At 35.9% G+C, this 23,331-nt stretch overlaps 1 protein-coding gene across 1 annotated transcript; it reads left to right on the top strand.

Annotated features, from left to right (window-relative positions):
* The first annotated feature begins 4,688 nt into the window (after positions 1-4,688).
* Positions 4,689-15,383, top strand: LOC149831231 (LRR receptor-like serine/threonine-protein kinase GHR1). The gene is made up of 3 exons (XM_090012016.1): positions 4,689-5,799; positions 12,735-14,288; positions 14,800-15,383. Exons 1-3 carry the CDS (start codon positions 4,689-4,691, stop codon positions 15,381-15,383), a joined length of 3,249 nt encoding a protein of 1,082 aa, XP_089868142.1.
* Positions 15,384-23,331: the final 7,948 nt, after the last annotated feature.

Raw genomic sequence — 23,331 nt, 5'->3', positions numbered from 1 at the left:
TTTGAACCGGAGATGGAGGACATGAAGAGATGGAGGTTAAAATCAAAACTCGTATGGGAATGGACTTATGCTTTTCCCTGCTCTGCCTCGCCTGTCCCCGACAGTAAACCTTTCTCTCACTCTTTAGTGATGGTAGTTGATCGGGGAAACAAGGCCCCGCCTCACCTCGTTTGGATTGATGAAGGACATGAAACGCGGATGAAGGTTAAAATCGAAACCTTTGTGGGGATGGAGGGCAGAATTTTGAGATGGGGCAGGAGTGGAGACCTTGTCTCCGCCCTCGCCCCGGTCCACTGCCATCCTTACCTCAAATAAAGTAAGGTCAATCGTGGGATAAGTATAATAACATTACTAAAACTATACATCTAAGCCACATCTGACTAGTTTGATATCTGAACTGCCAAATTGGACTTGGGTCATGTACTTATGTAGCAATGACAAAAAAAAAAATTGGTTTTTCATGTGACCTCTAGCTCCCCTATCATTTTATTGAAAATGCTATTGCTGAAGATGATAATTATGTCAAAATACTGTTCTAACGAATGAATGATCAAGTCTCACCAAAGCACTTTTACATGGAAAGTTCATCAAATTTAGAGATTCACTTGGTGTCTCCGGTTTTGCATTAAAGAGGAGTGATGAAAGTTAATGTATTAACGTGGTCGATATTGTAACGTCTTCTTCACGAGGACAGTTTGTATGAAATTTGTAAGTGAGATAAGTTGAAAAGTTATGTACACAGTGAAAAACGGGTGTGAGTTGGAGTGTAACTGTTGAAATTAAAAAACTTAGTGGTATTAGTGAGTTAGTGGTGTGTATTAATGGCTGTGTGCATATAAAACGGCATTAAACGTGAGGGTTGAAACTGTCATTTGTGTTTTTTATTTTATTTTGTGAGTTGTGTTTTCTTGTTATTTTTACTTTGCTATTTTGTTAATGCATTGAGGTATTGAGTTTAGTATCTCTCGTTTGTATAAGTGTGGTAGATAGAGCTCGTGTTCCTTTTCTTTTTCTCCAACTTGCACCTTAGATGGACAACCTAATAGATCAATCTCTTCTCTGTTCCAACCATGGGTCCACTAACTGAAGAACCTGAGAAATTCGTAGAGATGACAGTGGACCAGGGCAAAATGGGTCCCCACCCCGTCTTGCCCCCATTTGGTCCGGGGATGGAGGACATGAAATGATGATGGAAGTTAAAATCAAAACCTGTGCAAGGATGGACATACTTCTTTACCCGCACTGTCTCGTCTCCGAACCCGAATCCCCATTAGTTCACCTTCCTCTCCTTCGTTAGGGATGGCAGTGAACTGAGGAGAAATAGGGCCCAGCTTCGCCTCACCCTTTTTGGACCAGGGATGGAGGGCAAAAATTTTGAGATGAGGCTGGGTAGAGACTTTGTCCCCAGTTCCCCCACTTCGGTCTACTGCCATCCCTATAAATTCATCCTCTTTCGGTCCGACCACTGCATTACAAGGAGTTAATGTCAATTTGGTCATTTTATTTGCAAAAAATAACACAAATTTTTTTCATTTGACTAAAAAATCATCAAGTAAAAAAAGTTATTAGAGCAATTTTTTTAATTATACATAAAAAGAACACAGTTTTTTTTTTTAAATTTATAACCCAAAGAAACTGCACTCAGCACAAAGACTTGGTCATGGTGGCCAGTCAAAACTACGATTGCCGTGCCAACAACGTAAAACTCTGAGGCTAAGACCATGCTAGGCACTGGCTTGCGTAGAGGGGCAGCAACCATGAGAATAGAATCTTGACTGCCCATCTAGCAGCCAAGGCCCCCACCTCACTACGCCAAACCCCTTTGGGCCAAAAAAAAAAACTCTGAATATTGAGATACATAATAGCTCAAACCCGACCCTAGGGTCTGGTTTAGATAGGGTTGCAAATGGATCTGTATGGGCCAAATTATGTAAACTCAAAATGCACGTAACTTAGTTCTGAATCCTATTCCAGTTTCCAAAGATATGGGTAATCCTAGATTCGAGAAAAAGGCTAAAACCAATCCTATAGATAGGACTGCAAATGTGATGAAGATCCAAACTGTATTGTTGGATCTAGATGATATGTGCACGAATTCTCGCCGAGAATTAGGTTTATTTGGATCTATTAAGCTAGAATCTTTTCGGTCATCATACTAGTCTAAATCGAGTATCCAACATAAAATACTAGTCTGAACCAAACTAAATCAGAAAAAAATAATCCAAATAAGCATATCCAATTCAGTTCATAAGGAACCATCTGAGCATTTTTCTCAATGGGAGACGTGCCCAACATAGTGTGTCGAAATTGGACTGAATATCCGGCCAAACTCGTTTGCCCGTACCCGGGAAAATCAGCTTCGGGTCGGGTCTGATACGCAACACATATCCGACTCATTGACAACCTTCAAATAGAGGTTTTAATTTTGGCGGGGGAGGGAAACACCCTCTGCTAATTGCGTTTTCACGTTTACGAAATTACGATTATGCCCTCGTTCTCTCCCGGGGGACGCGGGGAGATGGGGGCGAGGGGAGAACCCTAGAAAGTGACAGGGGAGGATCAGGTGCAATGTGATTGTACGATTTTAGCGTGATGCTGCACCTGATCACCCTCCAGCCTATCAGATGTGGGGCCCAACAGAAGATGGAGGGTGATCAGGTATAGAAGCAAACCAAAAGTGTGAAATTACATCTCACCCGATCTTCCCTCCTCTCCAGGGAACACTTTCGTTCCCGCTCGTCGGGGGAATCGCTCTCTCCCTTCTTCTGTCCGTTCTTCAGAAGGCTTCGTCCTTCATTTGGCGTTATATAGACGAGAATCATGTGTTTTTTTTTCCTTGTTTCAGAATATTTTCTTTCTCGCGTGATCATCGGCGATAGATCATGAGCTCGGATGCAGATTTCCCGCTGAAGGCCCCGACTCTGAGAATCTCGAGAATCGATTCTTGGCTCTGAGAAATCGCGTGTTCTGAGCTATAAATCGTGTCAGGAGGAAAGAAATCGCCGTTCTTCTAGTAGTTCGGAGTTTTCGCTTGTGAGTGCCGACTTGAAGCTTCACTCTCCTAAAAATCGCCGAGTTTTGAGCTGTAAATCGTGTCAGGATGAGAGAAATCGCCGTTCTTCTAGTAGTTACGAGTTTTCTCTTCTGAGAATGCCGACTTGAAGCTTCACTCTCCTAAAAGTCACCGAGTTTTGAGCCGTAAATCGTGTTCGGGCAGCAAGAAACGTCGTTGCTCTGAATGGCTCAGAGTATTAGCTTCTTGAGCCCCTAGACGGTCGGAGACGGATCCGAACTGAAAAATCGGCGGATTCTGCGATTTCTGAGCGTTTTTGAACTCTCTTTCTGCAAGGTTCGACTGTATTTTCGATTTTTTTATTGAAGCATTTCACGGAGCGATTGATCGAAGTCGAAGATACTTGAACGACTGAAGTTTCTTGCCGTGAGATCGGCGATTTTTTGCAGTAAGGTTGTTTCCTCCGTCTAAAGTGGTCTCGGGCGAATTGCTTTACAGACGAAGCTGTTTCTGGACAATATGGGTCGAAATCAGAGTAAATATCGTTAGCTGAAGGAGAAAAACTGTTTTCCTGCTCTTCTTCGGTATTCTGGATGATCGTTCTTCTTCAGAGATGGTGGGACCGCGAGCCTCTCTGCTGGAAAAGGAGGTTTCTCTCCGAGCGAAGTTTTACGGTTTCAGTTTTCTTGCGCTCACCGTCCAGTAAAAGCTCGAATCTGCCCACTGAAACATAGGAGTAGGGTGAAACTAATGTTTAATCACGAAACAGAGTGGAATGCAAACTAGAATGCAGAGGGCGAAATTTTCCTCGGTCGATTTCTGGTACCAAAAATCGCGGGTGAAGAGTAGAAGAAATGTTTCCTGAACGTTCTTGATCAGATTTCAGGTAACTCTGTAACGACCATTCTCTTTCAATTTCCTAGTTTTTCCAGGGTCTCTTTTTTTTCCCCAACCTTTTATTCTTCTTACTTTGAGAGGTTTCGGTGAATTTTCTTGGCAAATATTAGATTAAAATATTTTCTGACAAAAGTAAAACGAAGGACTTTGTTTTGACTTTTGACTCGTACAAAGAGGACCAAGATAGTGAAAAAGTCTTTTTTAAGGGTGTTTCGATTTGAGGTCTTTTTTTATGGGTGTTTGGATTTATAACTAAAAAAAACCGCACCCGGCACAAAGGGCTCAACCTTCCGTACCTACGGTCGTGCCGGCAACTTAAAACTCCGAGGCTGTGACCCCTGACCCTTGACCTATGCTAAGCATTGCTTGCGTAGAGAGGTGACGCTCATGGGAATCAAACATTGACAGCCCGTTTAGCAACCAAGGTCCCACCCCACCACGCCAGATTGCTCTTTTTATTCAGACAAAACTGTGAACTACTTAGAGCACCCTGAATTACTGGAAATGCAGAGAAGATGCTATTTCTACCTCGTGAACATGGGCTTGTTGCTCCCTTTGAATCATCCTGAAAGTTAGGGAGCCTGAAGTATTGCACCAAGCAGACAATTTCAAGAAGCTTGGTTCTTGCCAAATAGGTCTCCAGCGTTGATCTCTTGCTCCATTATTCCTGGATTGGCTTAAAGCTGAGGTTCTCTTGGAAGTTCATCTGCTATCATTTGGAACAAGTGCAGCTGAAATCCCAAAAGCAAGTCTCTTGGGTGCAACTTCAGCATCCACCATGAATATGATGCTCCTGGTTTTTGTATGTTTCCCTTACCTCTCTGTTGTGGCACAACTTCCATCACAGGACATTCTCTCGCTCCTCCAATTCAAGAAGGAAATAAAAAGTGACCCATCTGGTTCTATCCTTAACTCATGGAACGAGGAGTCGATTGATTTCAATGGATGCCCTTCTTCCTGGTATGGCATTATCTGTAGTGGCAACAGCGTTGCTAGTATTGTGCTTAACAATTTGAACCTATCTGCAAACTCTGATTTAGGTGTATTTGCAAACCTTACAATGCTGATAACTTTGTCACTCTCAAGCAATTCGATCACTGGGCAACTCTCTCCAAGCATTGGAAGCCTTCGTAAACTTCGTTACCTGGATGTCTCAAACAACCTCTTCTCTGGACCCTTGCCTTTAGGGATTGGACATCTACGTAGCCTGAAGAACCTCTCTTTATCTGGCAATGGTTTCTCTGGATCAATTCCTGACTCAATTAGTGGGTTAGTGTCCATCCAATCTATAGATTTGAGTCATAACTCTTTGTCTGGTGCACTGCCTGTGGGTTTGACTAAATTGATTCAGTTGGTCTCCCTGAATCTCTCATGTAATAACTTTACTGATAATATCCCTGCTGGCTTGATTCGCCTTCAGAATCTACAAGTGGTTGACCTGCATCAGAATCATCTCAGCAGTGTAATCAACGAGGGATTTTTTCTTCTGTCAAGTGCTACACATGTTGACCTAAGCAACAATTTGCTCAGTTCAAGCTTCCAGAAAGGGTTTCTGTCTGGTTTGTCAGTTTCACTTCAGTATCTGAACCTCAGTAACAATAAGATTATGGGCTTACTGATTAAGCCAGGTGATTTGCCACTTATGGGGGAACTAAAGATTTTGGATCTCAGTGACAATCAGCTTTTAGGGGAGCTTCCAGCATTTCAGTTTGCATATGCTCTTGAAATTCTGCGACTCCGTAACAATAGGTTCTCTGGAGTTGTACCAAATGGGCTTCTAAGAGGTGATTCTTTGGTGCTGACCGAACTGGATCTAAGTGGCAACAATCTGTCAGGTACTTGCGTCATTCTTTTCATCTGGAATTTTGTTGTTGGGATGGAAAGATTTTGTTTTCTATTATTTCCTTTAGTGAATAATTTTGAAGGTTTTCCTTTTTATAATTTCTTTTTAGTGGATAATGTTCAAAGGGTTTTTTTATCCCTTTTTTGTTTCTTTTTTGGGTTGTTGTGAAGTGTGGGTTTCTAAAATCTTGGTCGAGATGTTGCCCATCCAATCGCCACATCTGGCCTCTGTGTTCCTGATCTTTTCAAGGGGTAAAGATGCCAGTTGAGATTAAATTTTCAGGTTGACAAAATGGCTAATATTCGTCACCTTGAGCTACGAACTTCACCATGTATTGTATTCACTAAGACAACAGATTGCTAAACTTGGGAACTAAAATTATTACCACCTTCTGTTTCACATTAGTTTGGCATATTGCCTAAGGGATTCTCCTACACTTTTACAGTGTTGTGGCGTATTAACCAAGGAACTCTTCTACATTTTACCAAGAAATATGTTGGGGCCATCTATCTAGAGAGGGAACCAGTGTTCTATCTCATCTAAAAATCTTCTGCCATTTCACTGTCTTTGCTAGACAATTTTGATCTTTGCAGTGTATGAACATGGCATGACACCGGGGACTGTTTGAGTCATTCCCATGGAAGGGAAGTGTCTTTCATGAGAAAAGGCATGGGTTTCTAAAACCTCTTGCCAACTCAGCTTTCCCGTGAAAGTCCTTTCATATGGGGGAAGGTAAGAATGAATTTTCACATGAAAAGAGGAAGGTGATCAGAAGAACTGGGCCCCACTTGTGCCAGCATGGCACTTTCCCACAATGATGCTTGGATGTTTGTTTGACTTGTAGTGGAAAGGGAGGGAAAGGATGCCAGCTCTGCAATTTTCCTGTGAAAACTATGAAACAAATGGGTCCTTAGAGAAGGCTTTCATCTCAAGCTGCAAATCACTTTGCAATGCTGAGGGGGAGCATTGATATCACCCAGTGTCACCGACATCACTGATAGTTTGAAAATATCACAATATTATCAGCATTTTCAGCTAAGGTTGATAATACTGGCAAAATGTTGCGATATTTTCAAAATATCACCAAAATGAAAATATCATGATATTTAAAAAAATCATATTTTTATATATATTAAGTTCAGTTTTTCTATTTTTTGGTTTCTTTTGTATTTTAAAAACTTTTCAAACCTGTTTCTTTATATGTTTCACAAGAAAGATAATAAAAAACATATTATTTTCATATGTTTATTATATTATCTATATTTTATCAAAATTTTAAAGCCTCCGAGATTTTTTTCAAGAAAAATCTCTTTTTGAAAATATTTCTAAGAAAAACCCTTGCCGAGAAATTACCTTGAATGATACAGGTGACTATGGTATCACCAAGCCCATGTTACAGATATGCACTTCACTCTTGAAAATCTTGCATCAGGGAAATCTTGTTTACCTCAAAATTTTATTACCTTAACTTGAAAATCTTGCATTTGTTAGGTCTCATTTACCTGTATCTATTTGTAGATTTTAATCCCTTCTCCCTTCCCATCCTCAGAACTTCATGTTAAGATGTATGTATATTATATATATATATATATATATATATCATTGTAATAAATAAATACCCATTAGTGTCTTTTCACAGCATTGTAATAGGCTGTGCCTATTAGGGACACTTTAGTCTTTCATTCTTTTTATTTTATTTTTTTGTTTTTTTATGAGCTAAGGGCATTATTGTCCTTAGCTCTTAGAGCCGTTGGGGGTTGTCCCAAGGGCTCTAGTGCACTCCTTTGTCTATATAAAGAGGGGTAATACCCCTCAAGCATTCATGCTCAATAAGATGTATATTTCTTATGTTCTTGTGTTCCTCTTTTTGACTATTTGATGTCTTGTATGCACTTAGTGCTTGTGTAGTGCCTTAGTGCTCTTTTATTGTTCCTTAGTTGAACTTGTGTATGTGCATTGTGCACTTTGTTTTGTAATTATGCATACTTCATGACATGGTATCAGAGCTAAGGATTCTTGACCTTGGTATCTTTTTTTAGTTTGTGCTTCGAAAGAAAATTTTGGATTGATATATGGCTTGGACTCGAGGCTATTGTATTTCAGTATGTATCTCTTGTTTAATCTTTAAAAGGTATTTATAATATATATTTTTCAAAATTTGTTTGAAATATTATGATTATTTCTTGGGAATGTAAAATGTGTTTTTTTTAAATCAATTAGAATTAGAGTTTGTGAAATTTCTTTTAATGAAATATTGTTTTATTGACTCTTGTGTATGCTTGAATGGCCCTTGTGTCTTAGTTTTGGCATTAACTTACAAGCTATGTCACATGGGTGCGGGTGCGACACGGGTGCGGTGCAATTTTAAAATTTTTGGACACGGGGACTCGGCTATATATATATATATATATATATATATATATATATATATATATATATATATATATATATATGGATATTGTCCTCTAAAGTTTGGCACCAGCATGAGTGTTTTTATAAACTTTGCAAATTGTACTTTTGCCCTTGCAGAAAGGGGGGTCCGGGGGCTCCCCCCGGCGCAAGTCTCGTTGCACGGTCAGCAGGCAAGGGTCTAGGGGGGCAGCGCCCCCCAGAATTTTTTTTTTGGGCTTATGTTTAAGACTCATGCTATATATATATATATATTTTAAAAAAAATATATAAAAAGTTCATTTTTTTTACCCTAAAAGTGGACATTTTTGGACTCGGTCAATATTGATCGAGTCCAAAACAAGGACGGACTCAGCCTCGACTCGTTGACCGAGTCCAACGGCGCTGACCGAGTCCGGGCCGTGTCCGAAGCCGCACCCGTGTCGGGGCGTGTCGACTCGGGTGCGGCGCCTCCCTAGCCGAGTCCGTGTGACATAGCTTACAAGTAATTTATTCTTGAGCTCTTTATGGTAAGTTCTTCATTTTTAATACAAAATTATATTTTTATGTTGTCATGTATATCCCTTAGTGGATTTGCGTATGTGTTTCTTTCAAAGTATATATATTTATTTTGAGAATTGTAACACCTTTATGATTATTGGTAACTTTATACATGTGTCAAACCATGCTCTTTGAATTCCATCTTATTGTGCAAAATTATTTTAAAAGGCACCCTTAATTGGTTATGCTTGTGTATGATTTTGGATTTATATATATGGTTTGTGTTCATTCCTCCTTGTCATTAGTGTAATTTTGGATTAATGAGTTGAAAATGCCTCTTGCATATTATCATCAATAAAATATTATTTTCTGGTGACCCCTTGTGTGGGTGTTTGTAAGTATACCCCCTTTGTGGGTTTGTGAGGGAATCTCATAGTGGGTTCCTTTTTTATGTTTGTCCACTTTTATATAAATTTGGTGAACTTTGTTGGTGACATTTGAAGGCTTCCATATCTTCACTTATTATTTATGAAAATTTTTACATTATGTTCTTTGGTGTGTGCTCTTAGTGGCCTTTGTGATCATCCCTTGGTTGATAGTTATGCCTTGTGTCATATGTTACCTCTCTTATATATCTTGCATTGGATTAATCTATCACTTGCATATATGCTTAACCTGTATCGTTAAAAGTAATTTCTCGGCGAGGGTATTTCTCTAAGGGATTTTCAAAAGTTGATAAATCTTGGGAGTTTAAAAAATTGAAAAAATATAAATAACAGTAAAAAAGCTAAGAAAATAATAAGTTTTGCATTATTTTTCTTCCAAAAATATAAAAAGACATGTTTTAAAGGTTTTAAAATATAAAAGAAACAAAAAAAATAGGAAATACAAACTTAAAATAAAAAAATGTTTTTCCCAAAAAAATATCATGCTATTTTGTTTTTGGCGATATTTTGAAATTATCGTGATATATTTCTGTATTGTCTTTGAAATAGTCGATAATGTCATGATATTTTCAATATATCAGCAATATCGGTGATAGTGGCTCCTATGCATATCTTATGTTATCTTTCATGGCTTTTGTGTGAGATATGTGGCTTTACAATTATTAGATTATTGCATATACATGATTTTTTATCTTTTTGTGAGTATCTATGATTAGTTGTACTCGAGTATGCTCTTAGTTTTCTATATGGTTAGTTGAGGATCTCTATATATATTTTGACCCCTTTAATGTTGTATGTCATTGTTATCTCATAATAAACTTATAATCTAGATTGAGCTGTCTCTTTATATAGCTTTCTTATATTGGACATGCTCATTTCATTGTTATTGATGTAATCACTCATTTGTATATTTGGCCATTGCTATTAAGATGAATGCTTATAATTATGTTTATCTGTGATGACTATCTATTTTTTAAACCAAGGTATTTCGAAAGTTTGTAAAATTTAATATCCCTGCCTTGATTTGTAAACCTTTTTTTTCTTGTTTTCTTGATGACATTAGTTTGATTTCATTACAAGCTTTCTTTACCTCGTTAGTTTCTCCACTCATCCCTCTTATTTGAGTGACCTTTTTATTGGATAAGAAATTTTTGTTTATGTTGTGGTCTATGTCACACAAACTCTTCTAGCAGGGCATCACACCCACGTCGCACCCGCACCCAGGCGGGTGTGACACTTGAACACAGTTTCCTTTGTGTTAGGTGAAGTCAACCACATTGAGGTCCATTTCTATCCAAACGTAGATTCAGTTAACCCTAATCAAGTTCATTTTTATCTATATTATACATATAAATACATAAATGCACACACACACACACACACACACACTATATATATATATATATATATATCCTCCCCGCACCCCCGCACCCAAGTTTTTTTAAAGTGCCGCATCCGCACCCGTACCCGCATCCACACCCGCACCTATGTGACATAGGTTGTGGTGAATTATGTGCACTCGTTGTAGCTGATGTTTACAGTTTTACAGTCATTTGTTAGGTGAGTGATGTGCACCTCTTGTGGTTATAACTGGTATTTGGCCCATAATTGGCATTGTGATTGATCTCTTGTCCTATGTGTTGATACACTTGAATTTTGAGGATTTTGAGTTGGAGGTCAAAGAGGTGGTTGCTTGTGGTGAGCAAATTGTTGTTGAGATTTGCAAATATCATTCCTTTTGCTATGTGTGATTTTTTAAATCGCTTAATAAAAATTTTAAATTCTTTACTACTTGCTTTTCCTTGTATGGAAAAATATTTATTGATAAAATTTCATGCATCTTATGTATATTTCATTGATAATATATATATATATATATATAGACATATATATATTTTTTAATATTATTGTTTGGTCCTTTGTGATGAAAACTCATTCTAGGTTGCGTGAATTAATCCTAATGGGTTATGAACTTATGATTTATGAGATTGCTCTCATTCATTATTATGTGCAATAAATATACTTTAATTGCATGTCAGATATATATATATATATATATATATATATATATGTTTCATATTGATTATTTTGTTCACATTGTGTTGTATGCATGAATCTAATTAACTCCTCTTTTCTTGAGGGCTCTTTTGAATTGTTATATGCATGTTGTCGTTGATGTTTTGTTTTTTTATTTGAAGTACTTTTCTAAAATCCTTGAAAAATTATTTATGCATAATTGTTTATCTATTCTTGATGATTTGTATGTCCTTTAGTGATCAAGTTCTCTTATGATCAATATTTATGCTTTCTTGAAAAATATGTTGAATTTGGGTTTATGATTGTTTAAATTTGATTTCATAAAAATTTATCTTTGAGGTATGCTTTTCTTATATTTCTTATTGATTATCTAATGTTTCTAAAAATTATTGCTACTTTGTTTGAAAATTCTAGTTGAGTTTTATTCTTGTTCAAAAATATATATAACTATTTGGTTATGATATTTTCCTTTGTGTAGTTGGAATTTTTGTTTTTTTTTATCCTCTCCGCAGGTTCTTAAAGATAAGATGGGTTGATAAAGTAATATCTTTGATGCATCATGAAAATGGAGGTCACCAATGAAGACATTCAAAGACTTGTATTTACAAATTTTTCGGATTCATCATAAAGATGGAATGAAGACACTTGAAGACTTGAATCCTCTCCATTGTTTATCTTGTATTTACAAAATTCCGGTTACTCACCATGAGTTTGAGGGGGGGTGTTAAGATGTATGTATATAATGTATATATACATTATATATTTATCATTGTAATAGGTATATTAGGGGTATTTTTGTCTTTTGACAATATTGTAATAGGCTATGCCCATTAGGGGCACTTTAGTCATTTATTTTTTATTTTTTATTTTTTATTTTTTTGTCTTTTGATCTGAGCTAAGGGCATTATTATCCTTAGCTCTTAGAGCCGTTGGGACCTCCCCAATGGCTATCCATTGGGGGTGATCCCAAGGGATCTAGTACTCTCCTTTGTTTATATAAAGGGGGTAATCCCCCTTCTTGTACCCAATGCTTCTCTTAAGCATTTATGCTCAATAAGTTGTATATTTTTTATGTTTTTGTGTCCTTTTTAACTATTTGATGTCTTATATGCACTTAGTGCTTGTGTAGTGTCTTAGTGCTCTTGTATTGTTCTTTCTTGGACTTGTGCATGTACATTGTGCACTTTGTTTTGTAATTCCACATAGTTCATGACACTTCAATAGATATTGAAGTAGAGATGTTTTAAGCATCAAACATTAGTGAACAAGAATTTTCTTCAAAATATTTGATTCTTTTCTAGTCCTAGAACCATATGGTTCATCCTTTTGAATATATCAGAAATATCACTTGGTATTCCAGTCCAGGTCTATTAGTAATTTCTACACAAATTGTGCCTTCAGATAGATTCTTGGTCACTCACATTCAGTTTATTCCTTTTGTTTATTAGTTTGTGTTTTCTGTTTTATTGTGTCCCTTAACTGTTGGATGTTAATTATGAAGGTGCTTGTATAATTACTTGTCTTTTCATGATGACACTTTATATGCTATTTCTTGCCAGTTTTAATTGTTAGTTTTATTAACTGTGCTTGTGTGCTGTTATTGTTTTAGGTCCAATCAGCATAATTACCTCAACCACACTGCAGGTTATTAACCTGTCATCAAATTCCATTTCTGGTGAGCTTCCACCGCTCACAGGAATCTGCACCATGCTCGATCTGTCAAGTAACCAATTCACTGGAAATTTATCTGTTTTTGCAAAATGGGGAAACAACCTTGAATTCGTTGATGTAAGTGAGAATCAGTTGATTGGATCTTTCCCTGAGTCAACTTCTCAATTTTTGCGTCTGAATTATCTAAATGTTTCACACAATGTGCTGAGTGGCTCACTTCCATCTGTTCTTACTCAGTATCCTAAGCTCAGTATCTTGGACCTTAGCAACAACCAGTTTGATGGTCCTCTTCTTTATGACTTACTAGCTTCACCCACATTACAAGAGCTTCATCTTCACAACAATTTGTTCACTGGAGACATTCCTTTCACATCTTCATCGATGAACAACACTCATCTTCAATTCCTTGACATATCTATGAATCATCTTAGTGGTACCCTTCCCTCTGAAATTGGTGTCTTAACCAACCTGAATACACTTGACATAGCTGGAAACAATTTCTCTGGGAACTTGCCAGCTACTATTACCAAGCTTGTTTCACTTGTTTCTCTTGATACGTCCTCTAATCAATTTACTGGCCCTTTGCCATATTCCTTTCCAGAAACACTCCAGAGCTTCAATGTTTCTTACAATGATTTCACAGGCCTGATTCCAGCAAACCTCAAGAAGTTTCCTGATTCCTCTTTTCACCCTGGCAACGAAAATCTGAAGTTTCCTTACTCCCCAACTGGGCCTAATTCTGGCCCTGGCAGAAAAAGACACCGCAAACCAATCAATGCTATTACAAAAGTTCTGGTAATAATAGCATGTGTGATTGCATTCACCACTATAATCCTTCTGGCCATTTTCATATATTACAAAAGGATTTCAAGAACAAAACAGAGTGTGGAAAACAGCGAAGCTGTTCCAAGTTCAGGTGTAGCAGGTTCTGCTGCTTTGGTTGTATCTGCTGATGAGCTTGTTGTCTCTAGAAGCAGAAAGGGTTCACCTCCTCTTGGCATTGTGATTCCTGATAAAAAAACATCTGGCAGCAGTGGTGGTGGTGGTGGTGTTGTAGGTTTTTATTCACCTTCAAATAACAGTGAGCTCTCTTCGTCACTGGGTTCAGGTGGTCCATCCACACCAGAACACTTGGGGAAGTTGAAAGTGCATTCCCCAGATAGGCTTGCTGGCGAGCTGCACTTTTTGGATGATTCATTGACCTTTACACCAGAAGAATTGTCAAGGGCACCGGCAGAAGTGTTGGGAAGGAGCAGCCTTGGAACATCTTATCGAACCGCTCTGGACAATGGGGCGTTCTTGACTGTCAAGTGGTTGAGAGAAGGGATTGCAAAACCGAGGAAGGAGTTTGCCAAAGAGGCAAAGAAGTTCAGTAATATCAGGCACCCCAATGTTGTGTGCTTGAGAGGGTATTATTGGGGTCCAAGCCAGCATGAGAAACTTATTCTTTCCGACTACATAGTTCCTGGGTGTCTTGCAAGCTTTCTTTATGGTGTGAGCTCATCTTTGAACTCGCTTCTTTTTGGCCAATCTTTTCGTTGTTTTCTTATTTAAGTGCTTTTTTTCTTCTTATGATGGATAACAATTCATACCATGGCCGTCTGACCACCAACCACTCACAGATGGTAGATTCGATCATTTTATAGATGTACCTGATCATTATCCACAGAGAATGATGGTTCGAGCACCTATTGAATTGAACTACTGACCAAGACGTTTCTGGTTGCACATCCAAGTCTAGTAAATAATTTTATCCATGAACAGTTGCTTCAAGTTCTGTTATCCCTGATGATAATGCTCTAGGCTGTGTTGGTATGGTGGTGCCTGTTAATACAGTCCTGGTTTGGTCAAACTGTACATCTGGACTGCATAAATTCAGGATGGATGAGTCATAGATGTTCTGACCAGTGAAACCATGAGGATACTGTGTGGCTACTAGAATTTTATTGTTTTTCTTGATGCCCAAAATTCTAATGTTTTTCTTATTTTTCATCTTACTGCAGACCGGCCAACCCGAAAAGGTCCGCCATTAACTTGGAATCAACGGCTCAAGATTGCAGTGGATGTAGCTCGAGGCTTGAATTATCTACATTTTGACCGTGCACTCCCACATGGCAACCTTAAATCAACCAACATCTTGCTGGAGGGACCAGAGCTGAATGCACGGGTAGCTGATTATTGTCTTCACCGTCTAATGACTCAGACTGGCACATCTGAACTTATAGTGGATGCCGGAGTTCTTGGCTACCGTGCTCCAGAATTGGCAGCTGCAAAGAAGCCGGTGCCTTCGTTTAAGTTTGATGTTTACTCCTTTGGGGTGGTGCTTTTGGAGCTTCTGACTGGAAGATGTGCAGGAGATGTGATCACCGAGGAACAGGGTGCAGTGAATCTCACTGAGTGGGTTATGACAAGAGCAGTTAACAGATGCGGTTCAGAGTGTTTTGATGCTGCAATTGCAACAGAAAGTGAGAATTCAGCTGCTGGGAAAGGCATGCAAGAGATGCTGGGAATAGCATTGAGATGTATCCGGCCAGCATCTGAAAGACCAGGAATTAAATCTGTTTATGAGGATCTTTCCTCCATCTGAGGTGAATCTCATTATACATGAACTTCATTTAAAGTTGCCAATTTGGTTTTGAATTCAATCTTTGTAATTTTCAGTTTTGTGAGCAAGATGAAATGCAAATGTCGTTGAGAAGATCTCCTGTGAACTGATTTCTATGTACTCTTTTTATGTATTGTCTTGGTCTTCTCCGAGCACATTGTTGTCTCTCCAGAGCCCTGTTGTTCAGTAGGATGAACATGGTTTTTGACTTGGACCTCCCCTGGTGGAAGTTGATTACAGGTGCAACACAGAAGGGGATCAGCTTTTTTCCTTCAAACTAATCCGTTAAGATCATTTTACTTTAGACAAATGCATACATGCATGATGTATCACGACTGTGATGATGTGGCCACATGAGCTCGGAAATCAAGTTTGTCATGCTAGAGCATCAAACAAATAAGTGCACTTTTTTTTCTAGGTCAATGGAAAAGCCCCTCGTCACCAACCACATGTTGGTAGGTTTCTGGTTGGTAAAACCAGGGCTACCAGAAACTCTACTTACATGTGGGAAACTCATTTCCTAAGAAGCCATTCTTGAAGACGGAAACCTTGCATTTCCAAAACTTATGAGAAATTTCTAAAAATGCACGGGATACCCTTTTCACATCACATTAAAAATGGGAAACTGTATGTTTCTTGCAAGTTTTCCTAAAATATGAAATTTCTTTTTCAATGAAAAGTTGAGATTTGTGTTATCAAAAATTTTAGTTACAGCCATATATTTTCTGAAAATTTTATTAGTTAAAAGGGTAAAGTTTATGAAAACTTGTAATATTTTTTATGCATATTGTCAAAATTTGCACTTTTGCTTCACACACACACACACACATATCATAGTTATGTACCATTAAACCATATGGTGGCACACACTCTTGTTTGCATAGGTCTAGCCATCAAATGGCAAATCTAACTGTACATATGTGTCTAGCAGCATTTATTTATACTATTAGAAGGCTTTATCACGTTTAATACACTATAAGATTTTATTTTTGAGACAGTGACATCAACAGCTCACAATTTATGAAAATAAGGATAGTTCAATGTTGTCAGTATCAAAATAGGACCTGTATCGTTTGGCCAACGATTTAGGTGAATTGGCTGATATTGATTCTCAAGTGAATCGTTCTGAATTGGATAAAACCTAATTAAAAAAATATTCATGTCAACCAGAACGTGACATGTGTTAAAGCTATTAAAATAATATTAAAAAATTAATTTAAGTTATTTTTTACATTTTTAAAAAATATCATATCGGTTTTCTGGCGATACGATATGTATTGGCCCATTCAAGCCGATGTGCACCAATACTGACAACATTGGGATAATTTAAAAATGGAATAAAACTTCATATTTGAGTCAACTTTGACACATGAAAATGGTAAATAGAATATGCTAAACATGATCCAATGATTAGATTTTACTTTTGAAGCTCAGTTCTATGTAAATCAAGTGTTTACCAGCGTAAACTATGGTGGTACAGTACCACCATAGAAGCATCCTTTATATATATATATATATATATATATATATATGGTGGTTTTGTACCATGACACCTTAGTTTGTACACACTCTTGCTTTCATAGATATAACCATCAAATGGTGGATCTAATTGTACAGACATGTTTAGCATGGTTTATTTACTATGTTGAATGGTTTTATCATGTCTAATACACCATAATATCCTACTTTTGAGATAGTGAAAATCAGTGGCTCACAATTCATGAAAATAAGGGTGGTCTAGAAATGGTATAAAACATCATATTTCAGTCAACCTTAACACACGGAAACAGTGAATAAAACATGTTAGGCATGATTCAAATGTTAGATTTTGCATTTGAAGCATAGATCTAAGTGTGTACCCCTTAAACACACACACACACACACACACACACACACACACACACATATATATATATATATATATATATATATATATATATATATATATATATATATACATACATATATATATATATATATACATATATATATAATATTTCTTATTTCACACAAACTTTAGAAAGTCTGGTTTCCCAACATGTTTCTCATTTCAGTTTCCCTTCCTGGCAACCTTGGCCCTTGGGTAAAAGCCTTGAGGTCTTCCTTGATTGCTAGAGATGGAGAGTACACTCAACTTCAATGTTGCGTCTTTTGGACTTTTGTATGGCCTTGCACATTTTTTCAATGAAATTCATGGATATTTAAATGAATAAATTATGTTTTGTTCATGAACAATTTTGTATTATTGCATGTAACTTTAACTTCTACAAGATCATGTTGTGGTACCGACCAATTGTCTACGAGATGAGCTATTTGAAAACTAAATATGAATTATTTCAATTTGACATGTGAAAAACCATCAAATTTTTTTTATTACACTACTTTTGATGTCTTACATCTGAAAATCCCAATCTCAAAATGGTGATTTACCAAACAAGTTTTTGCAAAATCATGTTTTTAGGGGCATGTTCATAAAAACCATAATTGTTGGATATTATTTTGATATTCTCAAAATCTCTACAAGTTTATTTTAAATGAGTTTTAATTTATTAATTAATATTATTTAATCATGGTTTTGAAAATTGTCGTTAGAGATAAAGCCAATTGGCACTCCTTATCTTAACAGGAGAAGGCCCAACAGACACTATAAATAAGTTCTCACCCTTGGGGAGAGCATTGCAAATCTTTTTGGGTATTCTACATGCTCACACTAATTCAATGTATTGGTGTTGGCCATTGTTCCAGTTGGCAATATATATGCATATGCATCGCGTTATTTGTTCAGCCATGCATACAATCACCAAATTATATTTTGTCTTTAAATAGTTAGATTCATGTCAACATTTTTTAGTATAGCGTTATAATGAATTTATTTTGTCTTATTTGCCATGCCATTATAATTGATATTATTATAAAAGCTGCTGACCTAATTATTAGAAAATCATTGCATACTAAATTTTATGCCATATTCCCATAATTGCAGATACGGTGAGCATACCAGTAAACCGCATCTCCATGCATCTTGTGTCACCATGTGACTATGTGGAACATGATAGGTTGTTTTATCATTTTTTTTCTATTGATGCTTATGAGTTTTGTGAAAAGTTTTCTTGTGGGCTGCTATTCATATTTGGAATTATGTTAAACTTTGATTAGCACTGAAAGAAAATATTGTGATCATGTTATTATTTCATTATTTTTTCTTACATATCAACAACCATACATACATCTCTATTAAAACATGGCTAAGATATTTCTATTATCCATCGTGTGTAGTTCAAACGCGTGAAGATGAGACGTTTGCATATCTTGCTATGTTAATAATAAAGAAGTTTAAGGATAAGTCATCCTACAGTATTCTTTGATTATTTTGTGTATTTGAGTGAGTTTATGGTTGTTGACATGCCTTCCATATATAACGAGGTTATGAAATCACCCAATTTTAAAGAATGGTTAGCTGCAATGAAAGATGAATATGATTCAATCATTCCAAACGAAGTCTAGATTCTTATTGATTTTCCATAAAGATATCGTACTATGGGATGCAAGTGAATTTTTAAGATGAAGTTAAAATCTGATGGGTCTATTTAAAAATACAAAGCTTATTTAGTAGCTAAAGGCTACAATCAATGAAAAAAAATAATTATAATGAGGCATTTTTTCGGTTGTTAAGTTCACTTTCATTCAAGTTTGTTATCTTTTGTGGCCTTTCATGATCTTGAATTACATCAAATGGATGTCAAAATTACTTTTTTTAATGTTAATTTAAATGAATATATATATATATAACAACCAGAAGGTTTTGAAGTTCCAAGACAATAACACAAAATATGCAAATTGCTTAAATCTCTTTATCGGTTAAAGCAAGCATCAAGACAATGATATAAGAAATTTCATGATTCACTTGTTTCTTATAGTTTTTTTATGAATCAATGAAATCAGTGTTATTTATATTATCTTTATGTAGATGATATTGTTATTGCCCGTAGTGATTTGAGGCTCATTAATGAGACAAAACAATGACTTTCATCTTTGTTTTTTATGAAAGATCTAAGTAAAACTTGTTATATTCTTAGAATCAAAATTACTAAAGACTGGTCTAACAAGACTATTTTCTTATCTCAAAAAAGTTATCTAGATCATGTTTTTGACATATTACATATATCAAATTGTGAGCCTAACAATACACTAGTGAATAAGTCTGTTAAGCTCAATGTTGAGATGAGATCCGAGAATGATGGCAAAAGGCAAGCCATGCAGAAAATTTTGTATGTCAGTGATAGGTTTTTTCATGCATGTTATGCTATGCACAAGATCGAATATATGTTATGCAAAGGCAAGCCATGCAGAAAATTCCATATGTCAGTGTCGTAGGTTTTTTCATGTATGTTATATTATGCACAAGACAAAATATATGTTATCTGGTGGGTCTTGTTAGTCGATATCAGAGTGATTCAAGGCCACAACATTGGACTGCGGTAAAGCAGATATTATGATATATTAAAGGTATCAAATCATATTCCCATGTATATAGAGATATAGATTTTTCTCTTCAAGGATATAAAGATGTAGATTGGTAAGGTGACTTAAACAATAGATTTTTCAATTTTGGTTATGTTTTCAGATATGGTGGTGGTGTTGCCTCTTGGTGCTCAAAGAAACAATTGAGTGTTGCATTATTTATTATAGAGTTAGAATTTCATGTAGAAGAAGTAATTAAAGAAGCGATATTGATAAAAAAAAACTTATGATTGGCATGGGCATATATGTCTGTCACCATATTTTGTGATAATCAGTTTGCTATTGAATTGTTGAAAGATGCAAAATTTTCATGACAAGGCAAAACATATAGTTGGTCATTATTTATTCATTGAATATGAAGTTGAAAAGGGACAAGTTGTCCTATCATATTTGCCTTGCATAATCATTAACTAAAGCAATAAACTCAAGATCTTTGCATATCCATTAACTAAAGCACTAAACTCAAGATCTTTTGTAAAAAGATACTTTTGATATGGGTGTAAAATTGTACTCTTCTAAAAAATTATTTAAGCCAAGTGGCAGATGTAAGACTTTTGTATGGCCTTGCATAATTTTTTCAATGAAATCCATTGATATTTAAATGAATATTATATTTTGTTCATGTACAATTTTGCATTATTGCATGCAACTTTGACTTGTACAAGATTATGTTGTGGTACTAACCAGTTGTCTATAAAATGAACTCATCTGAAAATTAAATATAAATTATATCAATTTGAAATGTGAAAACCCCAACCTCAGAATATTTTAGATACACTGCTTTTGATGTCTTATATTAGGTTAAGGGTAAATCCTAAGTGAGTTTGGATGATGCCGTGTGTCTTTTGTTTTTCTGCAATAAGGTTTTCTCAAGAAGAGGCCTTCAAGAGATGAATGGACCTACTCACGCCAACAGAAATTGTAGAGCATGCAACACATGTGCTTGCTAGAGACTCCCCATTGTCTCTCTATATCGGTTAAGCATTGCAGTGTGTGAAGGGCAGGTGGCCTTATGGAAAGATAATGGTTAGCAACTACACTTGTTGGTGGTCTTTGAGTTGAAATTGGATAAACAAACTTTGGTTTTGGACAATTAAATGTGTTGATCATTGGTTTGTATGTCTATGTACTGGTTAAGTGGGCCTTTTTCAGTACCCGTTATGGTACCCGACATGAGCACACCATACGAGCCAAACCTTTAGTACTTCTTTCAAGGTGACTTATGTTAATATATAATAATAATTAAGTATATTGAGTCAAAATCATGATTTACTAAACAAGTTTTTGCAAATCATGTTTTTAAGGCACGTTTATAAAAACTATAATTGTTGGATACTATTTTGGTATATCTACAAGTTTATTTTAAAAAACTTTAATTTATTAATTAATATTCATTAACTTTTTTTTTAATTTATAACCCGAAGAAATTGCGCCTAGCATGAAGAGCTGGTCATGCTGGCTCAGCCTACCATACCTATGGTCATCATGTCGACAACGTAAAACTTTGAGGTTTTGACCCTTGCCCCTGTGGTTTATGATATACATTGGCTTGCAGAGAGAGGCAACACCCATGAGGATCGAACCATAACTGCCCGTCTAGTAGCCACCCACTACGTTAACCCTCCCTTGGGGATAATGAGATTTTGGCTTGGTTTTGTGTGGTTGGAGATAAGGTCAATTGAGACTCCCTGTCTTAATGGGAGAAGGCCCAACACTGTAAATAAGAATCTACTAATGCTTATGAGTTATTTGAAAACCAAGTTGTCTTATAGGATGTTATTCATATTTGGAATTATCTTGAACTTTAGTTAGAACTAAAAGAAAATATTGCCAACATGTTATTATATCATTATTTTTTCATACATATCAACACTCGTGCATACATCTCCATTAAAACATGGCTAAGATATTTCTATTTTCTATGGTATGTCGTTCCAATGCATGAAGATGAAACATTTGTTAATAGTATGTATTATTCAAATAAAGTATTTTTTTAATGCCATGTAAAATTATTATTTTTTAAAGTTCTATAGGTTATTTATCGAACCTAACCTACCATGTTTTCCAATAGTGGCCAGAGATTTCTCTTTGTGGTTTTCAAACTTGCTACATCCCTTCAACTTGGTAAGGTTTACAAAAAAAACAAAAAATGATTGTATTGTATGACAAATTTGATGTGTTTTCTCAAATGCCTAAAAAAATTTAAATTTTGCCCGATGTCAAATTTCGCAGATTCTCAACTTTTTTAGGACATTTTTACCTTTAGCACATGTGAATTTCTCTTGATTTTCATGTGTTATGTCACAACGCTCTCTCGTTTCACTAAATCTCATTAAAAACAAAATTCAAATGATATTTATGCATAAATAAAAAAATTTGCACAATATACGATGCAAAAATGGCTATTTTTGCAAAAGCTCCACATTTTTGCATCTAAAATACGAAAATTGTGACACTTCTTGAAAAATCTCCTATGAATTTTGTCAAGAGTTTTGTATTGGTGGTTGCAAAAGTCTTTCTTTTGATGCAGGATTCATAGACTTTTGCATACTGTCGACTTTAAGTGATGTGAGATTTCATTTTAGCGTGCAGATTTACCTGCATATACATGGGCATTTAGAGTATGAATTTCGTCATGAGTTTTGTATTGGTAGTTGCAAAAGTTTACTTTTTATGTAAAATTCATGAAAAGTTTGAAAAATTTACATACTCACATGTTGACAACTTTAAGAGATGTGAAATTGTGTTTTAGCATGTGAATTTACCTGTATAAATATAAACAATTGTTTTGATTTTTATGTGAAAAGAGCAATAATCTTTTTTTCTCTAGAACCCTAACCATGTTCCCTATACCTTTGTGATGATTCTTTGTACGATAATCAAGGTAGTCAATGAGTAAGAATGAAGCAAAAAAACTTTCACAAGAATCGCTACAAGGGTACAGAGAAAAGCATTAGGCTTTTAGAGGTAAAAAGGTTACCGATCTTTTTAAGTACAAACAAAAAAAATAAACACAATTGTCTATATATATATATAGGTAAATCTGCATGCAAAAACAGAATCTCGCATCTCTTAAAGTCAACAACATGCGAAATTTTGTGGATTTCGTTAAGTTTTAATCAATTTTGCATAAAAAATAGACTTTCACAACCACCAACACAAAACTCTTTATGAAATTCATGAACTAAACACCTATATATACAGGTAAATTTGTACGCTAAAACAAAAATTGGAAGGGATTTTCACAAGCAATGTTGCGATTTTCGTACTATTGATGCGAAAATTGTGAGGCTTTTGCGAAAGTGACCATTTTTGCATCGTATATTATGCAAAATTTGTGATTTCTGCAGAAATATCATGTGAATTTTGTTTTTAGTGAGATTTAGCGAGATGAGAGAGCGTTGCGATA

The sequence above is a fragment of the Nuphar pumila genome, chromosome 7 (assembly GCF_984573655.1).
Source record: "Nuphar pumila chromosome 7, dmNupPumi1.hap1.1, whole genome shotgun sequence".
Lineage (NCBI taxonomy): Eukaryota > Viridiplantae > Streptophyta > Magnoliopsida > Nymphaeales > Nymphaeaceae > Nuphar > Nuphar pumila.
The sequence above is the reverse complement of the archived record's forward strand: the minus strand, read 5'-3'. Positions and strand labels throughout refer to the sequence as shown.

Bases quoted from the DNA above. Each gene is read 5' to 3' on its own strand.
- LOC149831231 (XM_090012016.1), top strand. From the start codon at position 4,689: ATGAATATGATGCTCCTGGTTTTTGTATGTTTCCCTTACCTCTCTGTT. The intron at 5,800-12,734 runs GTTTTCTATTAT...TTATTGTTTTAG, and splicing joins TGTTGGGATGGAAAGATTTT to GTCCAATCAGCATAATTACC. The intron at 14,289-14,799 runs GTGTGAGCTCAT...ATCTTACTGCAG, and splicing joins TCTTGCAAGCTTTCTTTATG to ACCGGCCAACCCGAAAAGGT.